The 18,597-nt window shown below is 35.2% G+C and overlaps 1 protein-coding gene across 4 annotated transcripts in view; it reads right to left on the minus strand.

Annotated features, from left to right (window-relative positions):
• The window catches only part of DYNC2H1 (dynein cytoplasmic 2 heavy chain 1), a 358,559-nt gene that overhangs the window by 24,745 nt on the left and 315,217 nt on the right, over window positions 1-18,597 (minus strand). Inside the window, exons 86-87 of one of the 4 annotated variants that reach the window (XM_068554131.1) lie at window positions 7,927-8,036; window positions 7,518-7,580 (exon numbers count right to left, since the gene is read on the minus strand). In XM_068554131.1, coding sequence (XP_068410232.1) covers window positions 7,518-7,580; window positions 7,927-8,036 — 173 coding nt within the window. Of the gene's footprint in view, window positions 1-6,668; window positions 6,723-7,517; window positions 7,596-7,926; window positions 8,037-18,597 lie in introns of those variants that run through there. The other 3 variants (XM_068554130.1, XM_068554133.1, XM_068554132.1) reach the window with 3 other exon arrangements.

Below are 18,597 nucleotides of genomic sequence, written 5' to 3' on the forward strand. Positions count from 1 at the left end.
AGTGGGCATCCTTGTCTTGTTCCTGAATTTAGAAGAAGGCTTTCATATTTTCACCACTGAGTATGATGCTGGCTATAGGTCTGTCATAAATGACCTTTACTATGTTGAGGTATGTCCCCTCTATATCCACTTTGATGAGAGTTTTTATCACGAATGGATGTTGAATTTTGTCAAATGCTTTTTCTGCATCTATTGAGATGATAATGTGATTTGTGCCTTTTCTTGTGGTAATGTGGTGTATCACATTAATTGATTTGCCAATGTTGAGCCATCCTTGTGACTCTCTAATAAATCCCATTTTATCATGGTGTATGAGCCTTTTTATATATTGTTAGATTTGGCTTGCTAATATTTTGTTAAGGATTTTTACATCCTATATTCATCAATTGGCCTGTAATTTTCTTTCTTGTAGTAGTCTTTGGTTGCTTTTGGTTATCAGAGAAATGGTGGCCTTGTAGAATGAATTTGGGAATGTTCTATCCTCTTGAATTTGGGGAATAGTTTTAGAGGACAGGTATTAGTTCTTCTTTATATGTTTGGTAGAATTCCCCTGTGAAGCCACCTAGTCCTGGACTTTTGCTGGCTGGGAGTATTTTTATTACAAATTTAATTTCACTACTAGTGACTAGTCTATTGAAATTATCTATTTCTTCTTAAGTCAGTCTTGGCAGGCTGTATACTTCCAGAAATTCATCCATTTCTTCTAGGTTGTCCAATTTGTTGGCATATAACTGTTGGTAGTATTCTCCTGTGATTTTTATTTTTAATCTCTGTGGTATTGGTTGTTATTTCTCCTCTTTCATTTCTTATCTTATTTGGGTCTTCTTTGCTTTTGTTCTTGGTGAGCATGGCTAAAGGCTTATCAATTTTGTTTATCTTTTTAGAAACTCAGCTCTTGGTTTCATTAATCATTTCTATTGTTTTTTTCTTATGTCTATTTTACTTATTTCCCCTCTGATCTCTATTATTTCCTTTCCTCTGCTGACTCTGGGCTTCGCTAATTCTTCTTTTTCTAATTCTTTTAGGTGGTATGTTAGGTTGTTTATTTGAGATTTTTCTTGTTTCTTGAGGAAGGCCTGTATCAGTATCAACTCTTAGGACTGCTGCATCCCATAGATTTTGGAGTGTTTTGTTTCCATTTTCATTTGTCTCAAGGTATTTTCTGATTTCCTCTTTGACTTCCTCATTGACCCACTGGTTTTTTTATTAGCATGTCGGTTAGTCTCTATATGTTTGTTCTTTTCCCATTTTTCTTTCTGAAGTTGATTTCTAGCTTTGTACCATTGTGGTCAGAAAAAAGATGCTTGATATAACTTCTATCTTCTTAAATTACTGATGCTTGTTTTGTGATCTAGTATGTGAGCTCTCAAGAAGAATATCTCATATGTTCTTGAAAAGAATGTTTATTCTCCTGTTTTTGGATATAATGTCCTGTAGGTATCAATTATGTGCAAATGTTCTATTGTGTCATTAAGACCTCTGTTGTCTTTTTGATTTTCTGTCTGGATGATCTGTCCATTGATGTCAGTTGGGTATTAAAGCCCCCTACTATTATTGTATTATTGTCAAGTTATCCCTTCATATCTGTTAGTATTTGCTTCATATATTTAGGTGCTCCTGTATTGGGTGCATATATGTTAACGAGTGTAATATCCTCTTCTTGTATTAATCCTTTTATCATTATATAATGCCCTTCTCTGTCTTTTGTTATAGCCTTTGTTTTAACGTCTATTTTGTCTGACATCAGTTTTGCTACCCCCACTTTCTTCTTGCTTCTGTTTGCATGAAATTATCTTTTTTGCGCCTGTTCTCTCTCAGTTGGTGTGTATCTTTAGCCCTAAAGTGAGTCTCTTACAGGCAGCATATTGAAGGGTCTTGTTTTTGCATCCAATAAGCCACTTAATTAGAGCATTAGTCCACTGACATTTAAAGTAATTATTAATAGGTATGTACATATTGCCATTTTATTACTTGTTTTCTGGTTGCTTTTGTAGCTTTTTCTGTTCACATCTTTGTTTCTTCTCTAGTGGTTTGACAATTTTCTTTAGTACTATGCTTGTGTTCCTTTCTTTTTAGTTTTTGTGTATGTATTGTAGGTTTTTGATTTGTGGTTACCCTAGGTTCATGTTTATCCTTTAGCTGTTTGTTGTAGTTATAGTTGCTTTTACACTTTTTGTCTTTTAATCTATGTACTGACTTATTTAAGTGATCTTCAACATTTACTATATATTTATCTTTCCTACTGGGATTTTCCCTTTCCTATAGATTCTTACTTATTTTCCATTTAGAGATCCTTCAACAGTTCTTTTAGGGTAGGTTTAGTATTGATGAATTCTTTTAGTTTTTGCTTGTCTGAGAAATTCTTTATCTCTCTTTTTCTATTCTAAATGATAATCTTATTGGGTAGAGTATCCTAGCTTGCAGGTGTTTCCTTTTCAGGATTTTAAATATATCCTTCCTGGCCTGCAATGTTTCTGCAGAGAAATCAGTTGACAGCCTTACGGGGATTCCCTGTGTATGACTCTCTATTTTTCTCTTGCTGCCTTTAGAATTCTCTATTTTTAACTTTTGCCATTTTAATTATGATATATCTTGGTGTGGGTCTGTTTGGGTTCATCTTGTTTGAGACCCTCTGTACTTCCTGTACCTAGATATCTATTTCCTTCTTCATGTTTCTGAAGTTTTCAGGCACAATTTCCTCAAATACATTTTCGCTCTCCTTCTCTCTCTCTTCTCCTTCTGGAACCAATAAGATGTGAAAGTTGGGACACTTAATGTTATCAGACATGTTTCTTAGATTGCTTTTTTTTAAAAAAAATGTTTTTTCCCCTGGTTCTCTGATTGGATGATTTCCATTATTCTATCTTCCAGATCACTTATGCATTCTTCTGTATCACTTAGTCTGCTGTTCATTCCTTCTAATGTGTTATTTCAACTATTAAATTATTTATTTTTGACTGGGTCTTTATATGTTCTATTTCCTTGAGAACATGTTCATTTTTTAGATCAGTTCTTTTTCCTAATTCAATTAACATTTTCACTACCAATGTTTCTAACTCTTTATCTGGTAAATTTTTTATTTCTCTTTCATTATTTATTTTTTCTCTTGCTCTTTCAATTGAGAGTAGTTCCTCTGCCTTTTCATTTTTTTAGACTTAACTTTCTCTGCCTCTATGAATTTAGGTGAAACAGTTACCTATTGCATCTGAAAGGGGTGTTCTTATGTTTGAGTGTCTCTATGCTGACTACATATGTTCAATGCCTTTGGTGGGAGAGCTGGATTTGATGTGGATGCCAGTCATGTCTTTCCTCAGAATGTGCTGGCAGCTATCACCTTGGTAAGTGGTGGGGCTGGAGACAGAGCTGGCCTGGGGTGTGAGGCAAGGTTTCTTCTCTGGTCAGTAGCCATCACTGCCCTCCCAGGGACAGGGTCTGATCCCATGTTGCTGCAGCAGAAGACCTGTGTGTCAGGCTTGAAATGGCTCCATTCCCTTTAAGTGTGTGTTTTCCCCACTCCCCACACCAGGAATTTTGTCCCAGGAGGGGAGTGCTGAATCAAGTGAGGTTCATGTGCATACAGCAGTCCAATGTGCTGTCTGTGCAGGCATCTGTGGTTCTGCTCAGCCACAGACCATGGTCGAGTCTTTTCCTTGGTCGCAGCCGCCCCAGATCAAGGGCTGTGCTGTGGCATGGACTAAGTGGGGCCCAACCGTTTGCTAAGCTTGGGCTGAGGCACATGATGAGGTGGTTGGAGGAAAACAGGCAGCCACTAGAGCAGACCTCTCTTCCCTGCCTTGGGGGCAAGACTTCTTTGTCTCTCACAACTGATCACTATCTCCAACCTCCTCTGTGCCCCAAAGGGGAGGCAGGGCCTGTGTGGCTTTTCTGTGTATACTGGGGCAAGGTGGTGGGTTGAGCTGTGGTGTACAGCGGCTGCCCTCTGGGTTGCTTCTAGGGCACCACTTGAGTAAGTGCCAACAATGGCCACCACAGCCCACCCAGGGTCCACCCTGGGACCAAGTCACCTCTGCATCCCAAAGTCAAGTCTTTTCCTTGGTCCTGGTCACCCCAGATCCAGTGCCATACTGTGGCATGGACTAAGAGGGGCCAGAGCGTTTGCTTAGCTCAGGCTGGGGTGTATGATGAGGCAGTCATGGGAAACTCAGCAGCTGCTAGAGCAGACCTCTCTCCACCTTGCCCCAGCGGCTAGCCAGTGCACACACACACTCCTGTTGAATGGAGTCCAGGATTCTCCCAGCCCTTCTATTTGTCACAGTGTTCCTCCAACCAGTGAGGGGGCTTATCTCCTCCATGTAGGACCCCAGGACTGGGATGACTAGTCTGTGGCTTGACCCACGCACTCCCCAGGGCTAGGGTCTGCCCGTATAATTGCCCTTTTCCTCTGAGTCCCCTCTCTGGGGCACAGGTCCTGATTTGATTGCTTTTCTTTCCTTCCTACCTGATTACATGTGTATTTTTCTTACAGCTATGGTTTTAAAAGAGTCCTTCTACCAGTTCCAGTTAGTTTTCAGTGAGAAATGCTCTTCCTGTAGATGTATTTTTGATGTGTTCAGGGAGAAGATGAGGGTCACATCCTCTTACTCAACCATCTAGTCTCCTTAACCCATTTTAACTTTAAATCATTTAATTTTTTTTTTTTACATCTTTATTGGAGTACAATTGTGTTACAATGTTGTGTTAGTTGCTGCTGTATAACAAAGTGAATCAGCTATACGTATACATATATCCTCATATCCCCTCCCTCTTGCATCTCCCTCCCGCCCTCCCTATCCCACCCCTCTAGGTGGTCACAAAGCACGGAGCTGATCTCCCTGTGCTATGCGGCTGCTTCCCACTAGCTATCTATTTTAAATTTGGTAGTGTATATATGTCCATGCCACTCTTTCACTTCATCCCAGCTTACCCTCCCCCATCCCTGTGTCCTCAAGTCCATCCTCTACGTCTGTGACTTTGTTTTAGTCCTGCCCCTAGGTTCTTCAGAACTATTGTTTTTTAGATTCCATATATATGCGTTAGCATATGGTATTTGTTTTTCTCTTTCTGACTTACTTCATTCTGTATGACAGTCTCTAGGTCCATCCACCTTACTACAAACAACTCAATTTCGTTCCTTTTTATGGCTGAGTAATAGTCCATTGTATATATGTACCACATCTTCTTTATCCATTCATCTGTTGATGGATACTTAGGTTGCTTCCATGTCCTGGCTATTGTAAATACAGCTGCAATGAAAAGTGTGGTACATGACTCTTTTTGAATTATGGTTTCCTCAGGGTATATGCCCAGTAGTGGAATTGCTGGGTTGTATGGTAGTTCTATTTTTAGTTTTTAAGGAACCTCCATACGGTTCTCCATAGTGGCTGCAACAATTTACATTCCCACCAACAATGCAAGAGGGTTCCCTTTTCTCCACACCTTCTCCTGTGTTTATTGTTTGTAGATTTTTTGATGATGGCCATTCTGACCGGTGTGAGGTGATACCTCATTGTAGTTTTGATTTGCATTTCCCTAATGATTAGTGATGTTGAGCATCCTTACATGTGTTTGTTGGCAATCTGTGTATCTTCTCTGGAGAAATGTCTATTTAGGTCTTCTGCCCATTTTGGATTGGGTTTTTTTTTGATATTGAGCTGCATGAGTTGCTTGTATATTTTGGAGATTAATCCTTTGTTAGTTGCTACGTTTGCAAATGTTTTCTCCCATTTTGAGCATTGTCTTTTCATCTTGTTTATGGTTTCCTTTACTGTGCAAAAGCTTTGAAGCTTCATTAGGTTCCATTTGTTTACTTTTGTTTTTATTTCCACTTCTCTAGGAGGTGGGTCAAAAAGGATCTTGCTGTGATTTATGTCATAGAGTGTTCTGCCTATGTTTTCTTCTAAGAGTTTTATAGTGTCTGGCCTTACATTTAGGTCTTTAATTCATCTGAGTTTATTTTTGTGTATGGTATTAGGGAGTGTTCTAATTTCATTTTTTACATGTAGCTGTCCAGTTTTCCCAGCACCACTTATTGAAGAGGCTGTCTTTTTTCCATTGTATATTCTTGCCTCCTTTATCAAAGATAAGGTGACTATATGTGTGTGGGTTTATCTCTGGGCTTTTTATCCTGTTCCATTGATCTATATGTCTGTTTTTGTGCCAGTACCATACTGTCCTGATTACTGTAGCTTTGTAGTATAGTCTGAGGTCAGGGAGCCTGATTCCTCCAGCTCTGTTTTTCTTTCTCAAGATTGCTTTGGCTATTCAGGGTCTTTTGTGTTTCCATACTAATTGTGAAATTTTTTGTTCTAGTTCTGTGAAAAATGCCATTGCTAGTTTGATAGGGATTGCATTGAATCTGTAGATTGCTTTGGGTAGTATAGTCATTTTCACAATGTTGATTCTTCCAATCCAAGAATATGGTATATCTCTCCATCTATTTGTATCATCTTTAATTTCTTTCATCAGTGTCTTATAGTTTTCTGCATACAGGTCTTTTGTCTCCTTAGGTAGGTTTATTCCTAGGTATTTTATGCTTTTTGTTGCAGTGGTAAATGGGAGTGTTTCCTTAATTTCTCTTTCAGATTTTTCATCATTAGTGTATAGGAATGAAAGAGATTCCTGTGCATTAATTTTGTATCCTGCTACTTTACCAAAGTCATTGATTAGCTGTAGTAGTTTTCTGGTGGCATCTTTAGGATTCTCTATGTATAGTATCATGTTATCTGCAAAGAGTGAAGGAAACGATAGCAAAGATCAATAAAACTAAAAGCTGGTTCTTTGAGAAGATAAACAAAATTGATAAACCATTAGCCAGACTCATCAAGAAAAAAAGGGAGAAGACTCAAATCAATACAATTAGAAATGAAAAAGAAGTAACAACTGACACTGCAGAAATACAAAGGAGAGATTATTACAGGAAACTATATGCTAATAAAATGGACAACTTGGAAGAAATGGACAAATTCTTAGAAAAGCACACCTTCTGAGACTGAACCAGGAAGAAATAGAAAATATAAACGGACCAATCACAAGCACTGAAATTGAAACTGTGATTAAAAATCTTCCAGCAAACAAAAGTCCCGGACCAGATGGCTTCACAGGTGAATACTATCCTTCTCAAACTCTTCCAAAATATAGCAAAGGGAGGAATACTCCTAAACTCATTCTATGAGGCCACCATAACCCTGATACCAAAACCAGACAAAGATGTCACAAAAAAAGAAAACTACAGGCCAATCACACTGGTAAACATAGATGCCAAAACCCTCACCAAAATACTAGCAAACAGAATCCAGCAACACAGTAAAAGGATCATACACCATGATTAAGTGGGGTTTATCCCAGGAATGCAAGGATTCTTCAATATACGTAAATCAATCAATGTGATACACCATATTAACAAATTGAAGGAGAAAAACCATACGATCATCTCAAGAGATGCAGAAAAAGCTTTTGACAAAATTCAACACCCATTTATGATAAAGTCTCTCCAGAAAGTAGGCATAGAGGGAACTTACCTCAACATAATAGAGGCCATATATGACAAATCCACAGCCAACATCGTTCTGAATGGTGAAAAACTGAAACCATTTCCACTAAGATCAGGAATAAATCATTTAAATTTAAATAGCATCATTTGACTTCTGCCTACCATATTGGACACAATAGGTCTAGATAAATAAATGACCAAAATTTTAAAAATTAAAGTTTGCCTTTTTCAATTCTAATAAAAAACACATCATAATTGAAAGCAGTGTTCTCTAAACTAAAAGTTTACTGTTATTAAAAGTCAAGTATTAAGAAATAACACAACTATCTGGATTCAACAGTAAATTTATTTCTTGACAATCAAGGGAATGTGATCAGAAGTGAATAAATCAAAGTATAATTTCCCTCTCAAACAAATAGGTATTTCATTCTATTTACCTTGCAGTTTCCTGGCGAAGCGCATTGAGAAATGTGTCTGGGTGGAAGAGTTCTGATAGGTCAAGTGTATCGGAGAGAAGAGTCTGTTTTTCAGCTCTCTCTACCCAGTTCTAGGAGGAGGGAGATACACAAACACACATTTAAAAACTTTGCAAACTTGAAAGATAAAGAAATCTATTAAAGAAGAATTATGCAGAAGTCATTTTCAATGAGGAAGTTATACAGTTTCCAAATGCTTTGAAATGATGTCTAGGAAAAAAAATTTTTTTCCACTGTATGTTGTAAAATCTGCTATAGTTTTTTGATATAATATCCATCTATCACAAAAAAGCTTCTTTGCACAACCTTTTGTTAGTAGAGATCTACTCAAAATAAAAAGTCTAAAACATGACATTTGATCTCATATATGGCGTTTAGGTTTGGACTAGCACTTCTCCTAGTGATGACTCACCTCTCAAAGTGTGCTCAGGGGATACTGAGCATCTGGGTCTACTACTAGAGTTCCCAAGGCTGCCAATTCTTGGCAAGGCAAACTGAACTTGGGTTCCAGATCTAACAGTAAATTTGCCACCTTACTAAATCAAGTATTATAGTGGAGGGTAATGTCCAGGAAAAAATAATTTTTTTGTTAAAATGTGTTTTTTAATAGTCTTTTCTGCTTATCTGCCATTTTGTAAATCAATTTATACTTCATTTGGAGAAACATACATCATCATTAAGTATGTTTAATAAGCATAATAAAAAAATTGCCATTTGGAACAAATAACAAAAAAAACAAAGCCTTCTGCAAAACTTACTATATGCTTTCCATGTATTAACCAATATTATGCTTACTACAATCCTAAAGTTGGTGTTAATATCCCCATTTTACAATCAGAAAATGGAGGCATGGTGAGGTTAAGGGTCTTGCCCAAGGTCACATAGTTAGTGTTGGAGCAAGGTAATAAACTCAGGTGATTTGTTTTTCTGTAATATTTCTGCAGGTACTAATGTGTCTTAAGAGATTGCTTACTGACAATTTCTGAATCAGTCTGTTACTTCAGCTGTTACACAGAGATGGTACCACAGTAATGGCTATTAAAAACGTTCAGAATTCTCATTTACTCAGTAATTCATTTTGCATGATTTATAAAGTCTAGGAAAAAATTATTTATTTAATTTATGATTATGTAGAAAGGCTGTGTTTCATGTACTATAACACCCTATTGTCCATCAAAGCATTTAGCCAGGCCTAGAATAGGAGAAATTAATATCTCCAAAGCTAGTGTGCTTGCATTAATATCTTAATGCATTTGACTAGTAATCCTACCCTACAGTTTGTAGCAAAAAATGTTCCTATGTCCTTCCTAGCAATTGATAATATGTTGATTTTAAAAGTAGAAAGGACTTTAAAAAGAGATCTCTTTAACAAAGTATAATTATTTCTTCTTCCATATTATCCTTGTAATAATAATACTCCACAAAGTATCTATTTTCAATTAAATAATTTAAAATTATGCATAGCAAATATTGTTTACTCCTTATCAAATATTTTTTTAAACATCTTTATTGGAGTATAATTGCTTTACAATGGTGTGTTAGTTTCTGCTTTATAACAAAGTGAATCAGTTATACATATACATATGTTCCCATATCTCTTCCCTCTTGCATCTCCCTCCGTCTTATCAAATATTTTTATATCTGCCTTCTATTTTCATTACCTAAACACAGTCAACAAATTATGCTTCCATGACCCGTTTTTATTGTAAATACTTATTTATTTTTAAAACAACTGTAAATATATCAAATTATACTATTATTTCAAAAAGTCCTTAACATTAATTTTGAATTCAAAAACTCCAAAAGAGTTGTTGCCAAGTATGGATGTGCATATGTTCAAATTAATTAAAAATTAGAGTGTGGCTGATAATCAGAGTTTAACTTCATTAAAGTCTGAACTAACATAATTAGTCAAGGAGAAAAACCCTCTTTAGTAAAAATGTTTTTTTTAGTCTATAGTAAAAATAACCTGTTAGTTTATTAAGCTTAAAGGTAGAATAAAGCAAAGGTATATTTGATAAGATAAAGTTTAAATAACAAAGATTCTTTTAATGTATATATCATTAAACAGTAAATTTCAAAATAACCAATAAGCACATTTTTTTAATTTTTAAAAACTACATTAAATCTGCTCATGGATGTTTACAGAAGCTTTATTCATAATTGCCAAAACTTGGAAGCAACCAAGATATATCCTTCAGTAGGTGAATGGATAAATAAACTGTGGTACACTGTGACGATGGAATATTATTCAGCGCTAAAAATAAATGAGCTATCAAGCCATGAAAAGACATGGAGGAAGCTTAAATGCATACTACTAAGTGAAAGAAGTCATTCTGGAAAGCTACATACTATATGATTCCAACTATACGACATTCTAGAAAAGGCCAAACTATGGAGATAGTAAAAAGATCAGTGGTTTCCAGGGATAAGGGAGGAGGGAGAGTTGAATAGGTAGAGCAGAGGATTTTTAGGGCAGTGAAAATACTCTGTGTTATTATAATAATGGGTATATGTCATTATACATTTGTCCAAATCCACAGAATGTGGATTATTATACCCATTATTATAATAAGCACCAAGAGTGAACCCTAAGGTAAGTTATGGATGTGGGTGATTATGATGTGTCAACATAGATTCATCCTTGGTAAAAATGTACAGTTCTGATGAGTGATGTTAATAATGCAGGAGGCTATGCATGTGTTGGAGCAGGGAGCATATGGGAAATCTCTGTACCTTCCTCTCAATTTTGTCGTAAACCTAAAATTGCTCTTAAAAATGTCTTTTTTTTTTTAAAAAAAATGACATTTATACTCATTTAAAAGAATAGAAATAAAGACAATTAACATAACCTTTATGAGCAGTAATGCACATATATGGATTGAGCTCTCAACAAAGCTGTAGGCATATTACTGGCAGTTATTTTTCAGGAAAGGTTTCTTCTTCACTCCTGGTTACAGGCCATGCTCTTTTTAAAGGACTAGGTTTGAGACTGAACATAAGGCCCATGTCTCTTCTATGATTATGCAACTATATAGCTATAATTCTTCAAATGTTATATAATAAATGTAATCATAGAAGTAAGCAAATAAATACCTAATAGAATTGAACAACGTAATGGGTTGGGTAATTTCTTAAATACTATAAACACACAGATTCATAGGCAGTAAAACTTCTAAACTAGAATGAACCATAGAGATCGAGTATAGTTTCCTTACTATAACACAGAAAATGACTTTTCCCAGGTGATACGGACAGTTTAAAAATATTGCAAAATTTTATTTTAAAATGGTTAGTGATGAAGCAGAACACATGAACAGAAATGGCATTCATTCATTCATTCAGAAGCACTTGCTGAAGGCAAAGAGCTTATCACCCTAGTTAGGGGAGATCAAACATGCATAGATCACTGTGGTCAAAAGGTATTAAGGGGAAAATCATATAAGAAATGAATCATGTCTCAGGAGCGATCTACTCCTATATGGACCAACATATATAGAATTTTGAACGAAAAGGCTGTTCTCTCAAGAATTTAACATCTAGCTAACTTACTGTTCACTTGTGAATATAAATGAGTATCATTTTTTAGGCCAGAGTTCGGAAAATATATAAACCACACCTCTGTATCTTTTTTCTTCTAAACGTTATTCAAAAGTGTTCTCCAATTCTTTTATATATTACTCAAAACTAAGATTTTTAAGGATGTAGAAGTCAGTTAAATCAGTTAAATCTAAAATTAAATCTAAATGATTTTTGTAACAAAATTAAATGGATATAATAAAAAAAAATCTTCTAAAAAACTCGAAGGGTCGCAAAGCATAAAAACAGAAATAATTAAATCAAATGATTGGAGTAAATCCAATTGTATAAGTTATATCCCACAGAGAAAAAAATATTTCCTTTCAAGTGTTCACACACATTTATGAAATACATCATATATCTAGACACAGAGAAGAAAATGAGCTTCAATCTCATCATATTGAAACAAAAATACAAGAACTTAATATATCATAAAGGTGGCATCAAAGATCACTGGGGAATGAAAAAGATGTTCAATAAATGGTGCTGGGGGAAAATTATTCACTTTTTTTGGGAAAAAAGTCTAAACTTTAATTCACATACAGTCTAAAATTATGCTAATTAGCATTCAGAGTTGAAATAGTGTTGAAAAAGAGAAAACCAAGACAAGGGAAAAAAGATTATGTCTGATTAGAATGGTAGACCTTTTTTTAAAAAAGAAAATATGTGTTAGATTATAAAAAATTTTGTATATACCAAAATATCATAAATAAATGTAAAAGGCATTAAAACTAAATTTGGAAAAATATTTTCCACAAATATGAAAATGAATTAATAACATTAATACAATTGTAGACTGTTTACATGCTTATTGAAACATAAAGATAGGATCATCCTCAATAGTTATGTAAATTTAAAAATTAATACATGGTTTTAGTCCTTCAGAATACTAGAATGAGAAATGATAATGCTCAAATGTTGTAAGTGTGCAACATGGACACAATTTTGGACACAATATTTTTATAAAGCAATTTGATGAAATGTGCCAAAGCTTTGAAAATATTCAAGCCACTTTACTCAGTAATTTATTTTCTTGGGATGTAAATTAAGAAAGTAATCAAGAGATTATTATGGCTTGCTCATTTAAAATTATTTGTAATATTAAGAAATCAGAAGCATAATAATAATAGAAATTCTATAATAATATATAATAGAATAATAGTAATTAGCTAATTAAATTATGATACATCAATACAATAAAATATTACATAACATTAAAAACTGGTATTTGAAGAATATTTAATGACAATGGAAAATGTTTATTACTTAATGTATTTATCAGAATGTAAAAATATACACATAGTATTAACCTGATTATGTAAAAATTCCTTGAATACATAGAAAAAATATTGACGAAAGCCATTATCAACTTATATCATTTCAGTTGGGTCTGACCTATAACCTATTAATGACTGTCTTCATTCACATTTTATAGCAATTATTTAGTATAAGATGAAATACATTAATTAACTGATGCCATTTTATTTTGTTTTAATGAACTGTGTTCCTTCAAAAAAGGGTTTAAGGCAAATAACAAATAATTCAGGCAGTCATTCTTCTCAATGTGCCATCTTTCACGTTCCTTCATCTTTTCTTCAAAATTATTTAGTATAAGTTTAGAGATTTAAGAATCTGCGAACAAATTCATCCAGAATTAAAATCTAATTTATCCAGAATGAAATTAAGTACCTCCAGTCATTGACTGGAGTAAACAAAACATTTAAAGTTATTAGTATGTTGACAAGTCTGGATATAACAAGTTTCTCAATTCATTGGATTAATAGATAGTAATAAACTGCAGCTCATCTGCAAGGTAGATTATCAGGAATTATATACTGGAATTAAAACCTCAGAATTAGTAATTAAAGACAAATAAGATCTTTCTTCCTAGGAAAGACTTGTTGTACCAACTTCAAAAAACAGTAGGTGTACTACTAGATGTTTGCCATTCCTTGAATCTAAATTTTTCCTAAATTCAAACCTGGGTTTATATCATCATATTTCAAATCTTGTGCATTAGGTTTACTAGTCATATAAACATGGGAGAAAAGATAAATTAAGTAAGCTCTCCAAGTTTAGTCTTTTGAGTCTCAGTTTCAAGTCATCTTTAAGTAGACTTTTGAGACTGAAATGTAAAATCTGGAGTTCAAGAGAACAAGATTGATTTGGGTGAGTTTTCTGGAGATCTAATCATTTTGACTACATGATCCCTAAAAAAATAATTTCTTGCCTCATGTGCTCCATTAATAAATTTACCTTGCCTATCAACTTTAGAGAACTGCTTTTTAAAACTGTGTTAAATACACTGCAGTTAAGATTCCATCCATTAATGTTCTGCTAACCATGTACATTGACTTTAATTCTTCACGGCATCTCAGAATTTTGATGTGTTTTGATTTTTATTCAGCTAAATTAATTCCTAATTTTCTTTTTGATATCCTCTTTGTACCACAGGTTATTTAAAAGTAGGTATTTAAATAACTTCCCGGTATTTTAAATTTCCTCAAATCTTTTTGTTATTAATTTCTAACTCCATTTTATTGTAAATCCTTTTAGATTATTTGATACAAGTTTGATCTACCTATGGATCCACCTTGGTATAATTCTGTGTGCACTTGAAAAGAATGTGTACTCTGCTGTTGTTGAATGTAATGTTCTATAAATATCAATTAAGTTACCTAATAATGTTGTTCAAGTCTCCTATATCCCTACTGCTTTTCTATCTGCTCATTCTGTCAATTATTTATTGAGGGAGGTTTTGATATCCCCAATTTTAATTGTGGATTTATCTATTCCTCCTCACAGTTCTATCAGTTTTTACATCATGTATTTTGAAACTCCGTTGTTAAATGTGTAACAGTTTAGTATTGTTATGTTCTTTTGATGACTTGATCACTGTATCATTATAAAATAACCTTCATTATCCCTTATTATAGTCTCTGCTTTGAAACCTACTTTACCTGATATTAATATAGCTACACAGTCATGGTATATCTTTTTCTATCATTTTGCTTTCAACCTATTTGTGTCTTATTTAAAGTGCAATGCCCTGATGCCTGATAGGCATCCTAGTTGGATTTTGTTATAAGCAGTTTGACAATTTTTGCATTTTAGTTGGTAGCTTTGAAAATATGTATCAATGTAAATATACTACTTAATGATTTATTTTAACATTATTTAGGGAGGAAATGAGCTTATAAATAGCTATATATTGTAAAAGAAAATTTTAGGGTTTAGGCTGAGCAAATTAGAATTCAATGAGTAAAATGATGGCTTTAATAATAATAATTATCACATTTTAGTAACATAATATCATGAGCATAATATTTATCACATGTATCTCACTCACAGAAGTCAATGTCCTTACAATAGCATACAAGGCCTTCACTGTCTGCCCCTACCCCAATTCCAACCTCTCTCCCCCAACCACATCATTCTAACCTTTTACTTCGCTGACCACATTTTCCTTATTTACTCTCCTTCAGTCACACTGGCTTCCCTTTCGCAAAAAAATCTTCTGCCTCAGGGTACTTGCCGTTCCCTCTGCCTGAAACTCTCTTCTAGCAGGTATCTATCTGCAGGGCAATTCCCTCAACTTCTTCAGGTCCCTGTCAAATACCACCATATCAAAGATGTCTTCCCTAATTCTACCACCTTAACTAATTTTTTTTTTTTTTTTTTTTTTTACATATTTTACCTTTAGATCTCTATATGTTATTAATAGGAGTTAAAAAAGAAAGTATCTATGGTCAAGGTAAGTCAACAGCTGTATTTTTTTCATGTGGAATTGGTTAAAAATTTTCTAAAGGACTTCATTGTGTTTCTTTCCTGAGGGTGTTTCAAAGTAAATTGTCTAAGAAACTAAATTTTCATTTCCCCATTTTCATGTTTTTAGGCAATTTATTTCAACGAAACAACTTTAGAAAAAAGAAGTAAGTGTTGGCTTTTGAGAGGGGCTTCAACATTATAAGCTTATAAAGAAATTCTAATGTTCTTGGCCATTCTCATCTCCTACTGATCTAGAGATATGCTGAAAGCTACCTAAATCATAAGAAATCTCTCTTTGCCTTAACCTCTCCCACTGTGGATGCCACTCACTTGCAGACTGGATAAGATTTCTTAACCATTTACATTTCCCCTGTTAAGGCAAAGAAATCATGTTTGGAAATGAGACCTGTTTTATGGTAATTTAACCTTTATTCATTCTAAATTCCCCATGAAATTGCTAACCATCTTGTACAATGGAATGCCAGAATTAGCAGTAGATTGGGAGCCATAGGGAAAAGAGATAATATTGTCCTGTAAGGTATCTTTTTAGAAACATTATTAATTAGAATAAGAAATTTCTCCACACACTAATTTATGAACAGAACTTGATATTGCGAAATGACATTGTGATAAAATATGTACACAACATGAACATCCATATTCATTACAGTGGAAACCACTATAGATAATGTAGTAAGCTCTCTGCTTTGCTTTACTATTTCTTTAAACTTAATATCCTAATTTTTCTACATGAAGTTAGCATTTTCTTCCTGTTTGAACCCTTGGCATAGTGAACACAACCTGTCTCCACAGGGATAAAAGAGAACAACATTTCTGAAAGATTTTTCTACAAGAGACCTGTTACTTGTTAGGCATTCTTTATAATTCTGCCTCTAGTATATTAAAAGACTAAGGTTTATTCTCTCAGTATTTATCAGGCAATTGCAAATAGTATAAAAAATGAAAACAAAAAATGCACAGTATTTTGGGTTCTACCTTGTAGGTTATTTCTGGATTGTCAAAAATATCTGTCAAAAATATCAAAAAACAAAAACAAATCTTGAATTAACAAAATAGAGATTGAACAAACCAAAAAACCTTACCCAAATCATTGAGATACACAAAAGAAACTAAACCTTAGTAGCAAACCTAGGTGCTTAAAAAACTGAGAGCATGTTATATATTTCTCATTGCTTAGAAAAACTTAGCTACATCCCTACAGCCAAGATAGCAGAGTATGAAGACACTGAGCTCAACTCCTCCCATGGGAACATCAAAATTATAACTCTTTATAGAACAAACTATCTATGAGAATGACCTGAAGACTAGCAGAAAAGATTTTCCACAACTAAAGATATAAAGAAGGAACCACAATGAGACAGGTAGGAAGGGCGTAGATGTAGTTTAGTCAAGACCCACATCACCATGTCGGTGATCCATAACTGGGAAGATAATCATAACTGCAGAGGTCTGCCAAAGGAGTGAGGGGTCCAAGGCCCGTGTTGGGCTTTTCAGTCCATGGGTCCTGCACCAGGAAGATGAGCCCACAAACATCTGCCTTTCAATGCCAGCAGGGCTTACGTATGGAAGAGCTGGAGGGTTATAGGAAACAAGACTCTGCTCTTAGAGGGCACACGCAAAATCCCACACGATCTAAGTTCCAGCACAGAGGCAGTAATTAGAAAAGAGCCTGGGTTGAACGCACTTGCTGATCTTAGAGAGTCTCCTGGAGAGGCAGGAGGTAAATGGGATACCCCCTGGGTACACAGACACTGGCAGCACCATTTTTGGGTGCCCTTTCTACCATGGGACACTGGTGCTAGCACACTCCACTTCGGAGTTCTCTCTCCCACCTATTAGTGCCATAAGATTACATGTCACCAGTGGCTGGCACCAGTCCCAGGACCCATTGGGCAGTGTAGTCACCTGTGCAGGGACAATATCCTACTCACAACACACTGGCAGCCACAGTTTGAGATAGGACTTGGCAGTCAACCAGGCCAGGGCCAACCATGCATACCAGTGTGCCCACAGTAACTGGTCCTGTTACTGTTACAACAGAAGGGCCCAGGCAGCCCACATAGGGGGCACACCTAGAGCATCTAGCTCTGATGACCACAGAGGTGTCTGTGGCTGGACCCCACAGAATATCTCCTACATAAGGCCACGTCTACAAGATCAAGAAATGTATATAACATATCTAACACATAGAAATAAGCACAGAGAATCAGGTAAAATGAGGAGACAGAGGAATATGTTCCAAATGAAGGAACAAGACAAAACCTCAGAAAAAGAACTAAAGGATGTGGAAATAAGCAATCTGAGAATGGATTCAATGTAATGATCATAAAGACGCTCAACAAATGGAGAAGAATGGAAGAACACATTAAGAAGTTTAACAAAGAGTTAGAAAATATAAAAAAAAATCAAACAGAGCTGAAGAATACAATAACTGAAATAAAAAAATAAGCTAGAAGGAATCAACAGTAGATAAATTGATACACAGAAACAGATAAGTGAACTGTGAGACAGAGTAGTCAAAATCATGCAATCTGAACAGAAAAAAAAGAAATTTAAAAAAAATGAGGGTAAATTAAGAGACCTCTGAGACAACATCAAGCATACAAACATTCACATTATAGGGGTCCCAAAAGTAGAAGAGAGAGAGAAAGGGGCAGAGAACTTATTTGAAAAAATAATAGCTGAAAATTTCCTTAACCTGGCAAAGGAAAAAGACATCCAGGTCCAGCAAGGACAGAGAGTCACAAATAAGATGAACCCAAAGATATCCACACCCAAAATCATGACAATTAAAATGGCAAAAATTAAAGATAAAGAGAGAATTTTAAAAGCAGCAACAGAAAAGCAGCTAGTTATGCAACAAGGAACCCCCATAAGACTATCAGTTGGGCTTCCCTGGTGGCGCAGTGGTTGAGAGTCTGCCTGCCAATGCGGGGGACACGGGTTCGAGCCCTGGTCTGGGAAGATCCCACATGCCACGGAGCAACTGGGCCCGTGAGCCACAACTACTGAGCCTGCGTGTCTGGAGCCTGTGCTCCGCAACAAGAGAGGCCACAACAGTGAGAGGCCCGCGCGCTGCGATGAAGAGTGGCCCCCGCTCGCCACAACTGGAGAGAGGCCTCGCACAGAAACGAGGACCCAACACAGCCAAAAATAAACAAATAAATAAGTTTATAAAAAAAAAAAAAAAAAAAAGACTATCAGTTGACTTTTCAGCAGAAACTTTGCAGGCCAAAAGGGATTGGCATGATACATTCAAACTGA

The sequence above is a fragment of the Eschrichtius robustus genome, chromosome 11 (genome assembly GCF_028021215.1).
Source record: "Eschrichtius robustus isolate mEscRob2 chromosome 11, mEscRob2.pri, whole genome shotgun sequence".
Lineage (NCBI taxonomy): Eukaryota > Metazoa > Chordata > Mammalia > Artiodactyla > Eschrichtiidae > Eschrichtius > Eschrichtius robustus.